The sequence below is a fragment of the Bombyx mandarina genome, chromosome 16 (assembly GCF_030267445.1).
Source record: "Bombyx mandarina strain Sakado chromosome 16, ASM3026744v2".
Classification (NCBI taxonomy): Eukaryota; Metazoa; Arthropoda; class Insecta; order Lepidoptera; family Bombycidae; genus Bombyx; species Bombyx mandarina.
This window is the reverse complement of record NC_143222.1, coordinates 2,137,065-2,144,163: the sequence shown is the minus strand read 5'-3', so window position 1 is coordinate 2,144,163 and position 7,099 is coordinate 2,137,065. Positions and strand designations below refer to the sequence as shown.

Genomic DNA, 7,099 nt, shown 5'->3' with positions numbered 1-7,099 from the left:
ACGCTATCGAGAACTTTAAAAAACTCGCACTAAGCACACAGGCGTCTTTAACACGCATAGCCACCCGTGGATATGTTTACCCCATAGAATGTAACTGAATTCACACGAAATAAGAAATAATTTGGCAGGGTATTGAGGTAGGCATAGGTACTTGGATTGGAAGAGAAAGGGACACATTGTTATGATAAATATTGATATGATAACAATAAAAGTTAACTCAAATTTGTATGGAGTTGGGCGTTTGCCTACGTTTGCCGCTAGGGGCGCTGTTCCATACAAATATGAGTTAACTTTTACGTGCCGTAAACTTGTACAAAAGTAAAAACAAATTGCAGGCGATAAATAAGTTTATAGATTTAATTAGATTGGCCAGTTGCTTTGTGAAAGTTTAATCCTACAATATTCATAGTGTAGTGGACAAATATGTCCTATTCTTTGTCGTAAAGCACGGCTGGAGGCTGCACTTCAGTGTGCTTAGTGCGAGTTTTTTAACGTTTTCGATAGCGTCAAAGTTAGCCCAATTTTGTATGCAGTTGGAACAGCGCCCCTAACGGCAAATTTAGGCAAACGATTCCATTCCATACAAATATGAGCTAACTTTTACGCTATCGAGAACGTTAAAAAACTCGCACTAAGCACACTATTCTGATGTTCTCGTATTTTCTTTGTTTTTTTTAAGCACTAATCCTTTCGTAGAAATTGCTTTATCCAAATCACTAAAATACCAATTTTGTTGATAATGATGAACACTCAATTACGATGCACACATACTATTTATAATAAAAAAGAAATAAAAATATGTAAAATAATTCTTACGGTTCTTTTATTATGGTAACAATTTATAACAAACAATACTTAAGGAAAAATACGTCGGTTAATTTTTTTTATTTATATTACTATAAACTAACTAACAATAAAGTTTCAATTATTTTCTTTTTAAACAAAACATGTTATAACCATTGATATTAATTATTTTAAACAATTAAAAATTTAAAAAGACAATTTTGGTGACATTTCTGTTGTGAGAACGGACACAAAAACAACTAAAGCGTATTTTGACATATTTATTCACCTCATACTAGTCATCCTATTTGAGTTTTATATAAAAACGTTTATTCCAATTTTTATAGTGGTTAGCTCTCATCCACGGGAGTTATAAAAAACTTTCTATATTTATTTAAAAGAAACTTTTAATTCACTCTCAAACAAAATATACCTAACTTGTTCACGCCGGCTTACAATTTCTTAAACAACATTTAGTTTCAACATTAATTTATCGTTGTTTTTTTGTTTAAAAAGCCGATTCTGCTATTTCCATTTTAATGTCAATACCAAAAAATATATTTTTAAACGGATTTTATGACCTGGTTACTAAGACCTCTAAGTCATGTCTTATTTTAATTTATATTCTTATTTTTATGAAAAATGATAATATGGAGTGAAATTAAATGAAATGAAGATGATTAATTTGAGACATTAGTCAACTGGGATGAATTTAAATGAAATGGGATGAAATATAATCTTAGTAAAATGGTGGTCATTTACTAACATTTTTTCAGTGGACTTTTTGGAGGATCCAGAGAAGCTACGTCCAGGGGCTTTGTTTCGTTTTCCCACATTTGTGCCCTTTCACAGATATTAAACTTAATAAACCACCATTGTTACACATTTAAACCTGAGGAAACACAAAATAGACAAAGTAAAACAAATCACACAACTTCACTCTTCGCGTTCCCGCCAAAAGGCCCCTCAAAATTATTAGTGGAGCACAGATTCGATACAATTGTCAAGTAATAAAAAGTACTTAGTCCTGTTTGCTTGTTCGTTCAAGGTTATTAGGGGCGGCCTTGTTGCGTGTCACGCGATATGCTGATCTCGATCAGGGCTGCACCACAGAACCATTTTGTTTATTAACGAAAATCATTTCACATATTATTTAAACGGTAAAAAGGTTGATATCTACAAAATTTAAAACAACCATTATGAATTTAGGTTAAACGTCAAATGTCAAACAATGAATATTATTCAAACTAATCTGTGCTTTAAACATTAAAAAAAAAACTTAATTAAAATAAGTCCTCTTCAGGTCTGTCTTTTAACATTAGGTACTTTCTGAATCTTGAAAAATCTGAATTCTTCACACAAATATCTTTTTGTCCGCATTAATGATAAATTAAAATTTATCTATAATCGCTATCGAACGTATAAAAACAATCCCTGTCAATTAATTCCCAATCGAGTATGTAATGAAACATGAAAAGAAATCCGATACTATTGGACAACTTCGCCGACTAATTAATTAAATGAATCCAACGTAACTTAACACCATAAATTCCAACAGCAACCTTGTGGAGCGGGGTCAAATTAAATCAGTCACAACTAATTAGGAACATTTTAATATAAAAGTTGAACATAATACCCTTAATAATCTAGTTAACATCGTATTAAATAACTAACTAATATTATAAGCACAATCAGTCTATGGCACCATCGTTTAATGCACTAATATCCTGGTGCTATATCTCGTCAGAATCCGACCTTATTGAATCGTAGTTCGAAGTTTTGCTCCTTAACATCCTGAGGAAGGAGCCGACCGCGAAAATCGTCCTCCTGTGCCTATGAAATATACCCTGATACAATGCTTCCCTCAACGCCTTCCGGTCGTCCGTGATAGACGTCTGCGTGGTGAGCGTGATGTCCGACTGCGCCCCCACCGCCTTCTGGTGCCGCAGCCCGCCGTGCTTCTTCTCCAAAGACTTCTGGTTTGGAAGGCTCATCGTTGATTCTATTGACGAATTTTTGGTTTTCCTCAAAGTAATCGTCTTCTTGCCCGGTTGAGTTTCTGACGACGACCTGACCGGCGCGAGCTTCGATCTGTAAAGAGGATTGTTCGAGCTCTCTGGGTGAACGATAACGTCCACTGACTTTTGGCTGATGGCGCTCGATCGAGTCAGCGTTCTTTGTGACGTTGTCGGCTCCGCCTTCTGGATCATGTCGTCCTTGGGCAACGCCTGCTGTTCAGCTTCTATTGCGATCATTTTGTTTGTATTCAATAATGAAATGATAATGCGCAGATGGGCGAGAGACGAGGTCACATCGTCGGCGGGCGGGCCTCGTTAACGATGTCAACAGGGGGCACGGCCAGATGCGCGGCGAGGCTCGTATTGTCGGGCAGAATGTTTTTAGCGCACCCGTCGCAACAATCACTGAACGTTATTGTCGGTATTTTACCATCACTTTCGATTTTAACCGAATCTAAACTCCGTGCCAAGTACTCCACGTTTATAGCGTTCTGTGAAATTCGTTCTTCATTAGAGTTCGTGCTCATAATCGGTGCGGGCCATTCCTCCTCGTTCTTTGCGTCCCTGTCGACTTCCGGGGACGTTCCTGATTCGTCGTGATTCGGGGAGCAGCCTTCGCCGTTGACGTGCAGACCGATCAGTCCCGCTAAATTAACTCTGAAGTTCTTGCTCCTCTTGTCAGATCGTTGTTTTACCTCCGAAGCCTTAACTTCAGCGGCTATTATGCGATCCGTTATTGTTTCTACTTCTTTACGCAACGCTTGGTCGTCTTCGTAAAATTCGGATAAGTCTTGCAAATTATCAAACCAGTTGTTGCCTAGCAGGCTCGACGGCGGGCAAGCGGATCGTTGCTCGTCGGTGGTCTGGCGGTACTCATCGATGAGGGGCTGAAGAGATTCTTCGTGCTGTCTGAAAAGATAGTGGTACGCTTGGCTTACGGTGTAGAGAGAGTAGGACGAGCGCGGTCGCGGCAAGACGGATGCTGACGGCTTAAGGGCGGGACCGCAGGCGCGCCACACGTGTTTCTTCGCGCGCTCGCAGAGTATTGCATTAGTATTAAGAATCCTTTCAAAGTCAGACACTTGTTCGGCTTCCCTGATCTGTAATAATAGTTTGTTCTCCGTCTCTTTTCCGCAGCCGACAGTCTGACACAGCCTCTTGTTGTCGGCGACCTGTTTAGGAGGATTATGAGGCTTAGTCTTGTTAATATCGACCTGCTTATTGTTACCTAAGTTCTGGTTTAGTTTGGAGGTTGAATGCCTAGATTTTGGATTATCAGCATACTTCATTGCTATAGACAGAGTTTGGACGGAAACAGCGCACGGTAGTTTCTGCGCTATTTTCCTATTTTGCGTTTTGATCACAACGTTATTATTCGCGCACTGTCTACGTTTAATATCGGCGGCGGAAGGTTGGCGATGAACAAACGTTTTATCGGGATATCGCAAGCGTTTTGGATCGGCGCTGCGAACGGCCCTTGCATATTTGGAGCGGGGTCGCTCCGCCAAGCAGACGCTCTTTGCCCTGATAGGTAGGTCCGTGCGGGCGTCCCGAGGGACACCTGCCAGCTTAATGTGAGCCGGCTGGTATTGATCCGACGCAAGGTTATCGGCCATGAGCGCGTTACGACCCGACCGCTTGCAAACAATGCACCGACCGGCCTCTTCCAAACTGTAGTGAGCTTAAAAAGTTACTTATCGAAGCGGCGTGCGGGCCCGATCGATCCCCTCATACCGTATCCCCGCTCGAATGAAGATGCGCATAAAATTTGGCAAATGCTCAATTCACGATTACTTATAAACGTGGCTTTCACGTTGCGTGATTCGCGGTTTTTATTTTTTCGATTTATTTACGGTTTTTTTTACGAAGACTAGATATGGAAGAACTCGACAGGAGGAAGCGATGTCGCGTGTTCAATAGTTCCCTTGATTCGACGAGTTTAACGTGCATCAAAATGCCCGGCAACGAACATAAATTACGTGTTTATTTATACCTTATCTCTTTTTCTCACATCAGCGTATAAAGTAAACAAAAATTTTCCTATGACTGCTAATATCCATCTAAATTACAATCAACAATATAATGAATGCTACATATAAACAAACATTACTGGTTTATTGCACGATAAACAATAGAATAGTAACGAATATAATTACGTTCAAATAACCGTATCACATAATAATATCAATGTTTTGAAAGACGCCGCGTTGACCGACCTACTTGCGTCTCTATTGATTTAAAGGCAATCTAAAGGCCCGTTATACAATACCTCAAACTATCTTTAAAGATACCGATTTAGGCTTTGTTTTCGTATATTTTATATTTAATTTTTTAATTACGAAAAATTAGGCAGTATTTGTTTATGAACCAGCTTGTTTTAGTCCCCGCCAATTTAAGAATTAATAGTAAGATTAGTACTTTAGTTGAAGCTCGTTGTATGTTGGTTGGTATTGGCAGTAAAAAAGTGTGGTTAAATTGTTGTATGTATCTTCGGTTTCCGTCACAGTCATCCGATATTCAATAAAGAATGTAGGTGTTTTAATCAAATCGCCATTCTACTCTAATCTATCTAAAAAAAATTACTGGACCTCTTGTGAGTCCGCACTGGTAGGGACCACCGCTCTGCCTATTTCAGCCGTGAAGCAGTAATGCGTTTCGGTTTGAAGGGTGGGGCAACCGTTGTAACTATATTGAGAACTTAGAACTCATATATCCATATCTACGCAATAAAAAAAAATATAACGAAAAAAGGATAAGTCAAAATCATTGATTTCCCCTTAATTGACATATAATCGTAATTCATGTAATTTTATTGAATGTCAAAGTAAATTCTACCTACCTCTTACGCTATAGGGATAAAAGGATTGTTTTTCTAAATTTTGTAATTGTAAAGAAATGTTTTAGGAACTTATGTATAAGCTCGTGGTAAGTACCACATTGATGTGGCTTTTTATTTACTTTTTCCTACCTATGCTGATAGCCTTGAGAGGCTATTTCAGCTTTCATTTATCACTATAGATGGACAGTCAAGATTGTAGAACAACTTGTGTTAATCAGTCGAACCGTTAGTACCAGCAGACGTGACAGCCGCCGTCCCCCTTCAAAGGTGGGATCGCATAGTGGTCATGTGCACCGATATTGTGTACACCCCCGCAGGTGCACGACGAGCAATGCGCAGACACAGAGCCCGCCCTGCCTACAATAGTGCCAAAAACACGTTTTCCTGTTTTTATTGAACATTCATCCTTCATGTCGAATACTAAAATGAAATATGAACGAAAATGCATTTCTACTTTTTTTATGCCCTACCTATGCTGATAGCCTTGAGAGGCTATATCATCGTAACCCTAGCGTGTAGGTGGGCTCTCGGGGCTCAAACCGGAGGTGTTGCTGACCCTGGTCCTAGCAAGAGCAGTGCTTCGCAGAATCTAACACTGGATCGGAAACGCGACGCACTGAGAAGATCCGGCGAGAAACTCAGTGGGCTGTGTCTGTGGGTTAATTTACTCGCCGAGCCCTTCGTCGCAAGCGTTTAACGAGAACGATGACCGTTGCTTGTGGTACCTAAAAGCACCGTTAGTGGATCGGGAGGATCCGAAATGACGTGGTTTGAGCGACGTCGATCATTTGGTCTGCCGGATCTGGTAAAGAATCTCGAGTATCCTTGCAGAACGACTTCCGGACTAAACTCTATCTCTCCTTCGGCCAGGCATTGTTAAAATGAATTCGCCAACGTAAATAAAATGTAACCGCAACCTAAAGCCATAAAGAGTACATGGCGATGCCGGCGTCCCAATCCCGCAGTTAGGTACCAATTTTTCTAGAAAATTACGTGCTTAAATTATGTTCACGAATGCCTAGGTGGGGTGTCGAGCTCGCACGACGGGCCCACCAGTCAGCTTATTTCTGTGGCGAAGTCAAGCATTTCGGTTTGAAGGTAGAGTCGTATACACTTGAGATATAAAGTAATATAAGCCTCATGTCTCAAGGAGTGCGATGTGTGGGCACGGCAACCAGTAAACGCTCCGTGAGCTCCTTATATGTAATATCACGGCAACTAGTAAACGCCAGGCGACCCGTGAGGTCTTTATATGTAATATGTATGTACACATATATATTACTTCCAGTTTCTCAGTTTCTATTTGTCGAACGCGATACACGAAACCGCTCCGCCACAAAACAAGATAAAAACAAATTTAAATTGTAAATATTCGTGCGTGTTTTCGTATTCAATATGGTTGCGTAGTTTGTTACTAAATTTAGAAGACGTTATCACCAGTTTGACCTTCGCGTATTTT

At 40.1% G+C, this 7,099-nt stretch overlaps 1 protein-coding gene across 1 annotated transcript; it reads right to left on the bottom strand.

The window, feature by feature from the left end:
• Positions 1-2,380: 2,380 nt before the first annotated feature.
• On the bottom strand, positions 2,381-3,038 carry LOC114243154 (uncharacterized). Its single transcript, XM_028174553.2, has one exon. The coding sequence runs from the start codon at positions 3,036-3,038 to the stop codon at positions 2,517-2,519; it is 522 nt and encodes a 173-aa protein (XP_028030354.1). The 3' UTR covers positions 2,381-2,516.
• Between the last annotated feature and the right edge of the window lie 4,061 nt (positions 3,039-7,099).

Coding starts and splice junctions, on each gene's coding strand:
- LOC114243154 (XM_028174553.2), bottom strand. CDS start 3,038: ATGATCGCAATAGAAGCTGAACAGCAGGCGTTGCCCAAGGACGACATG.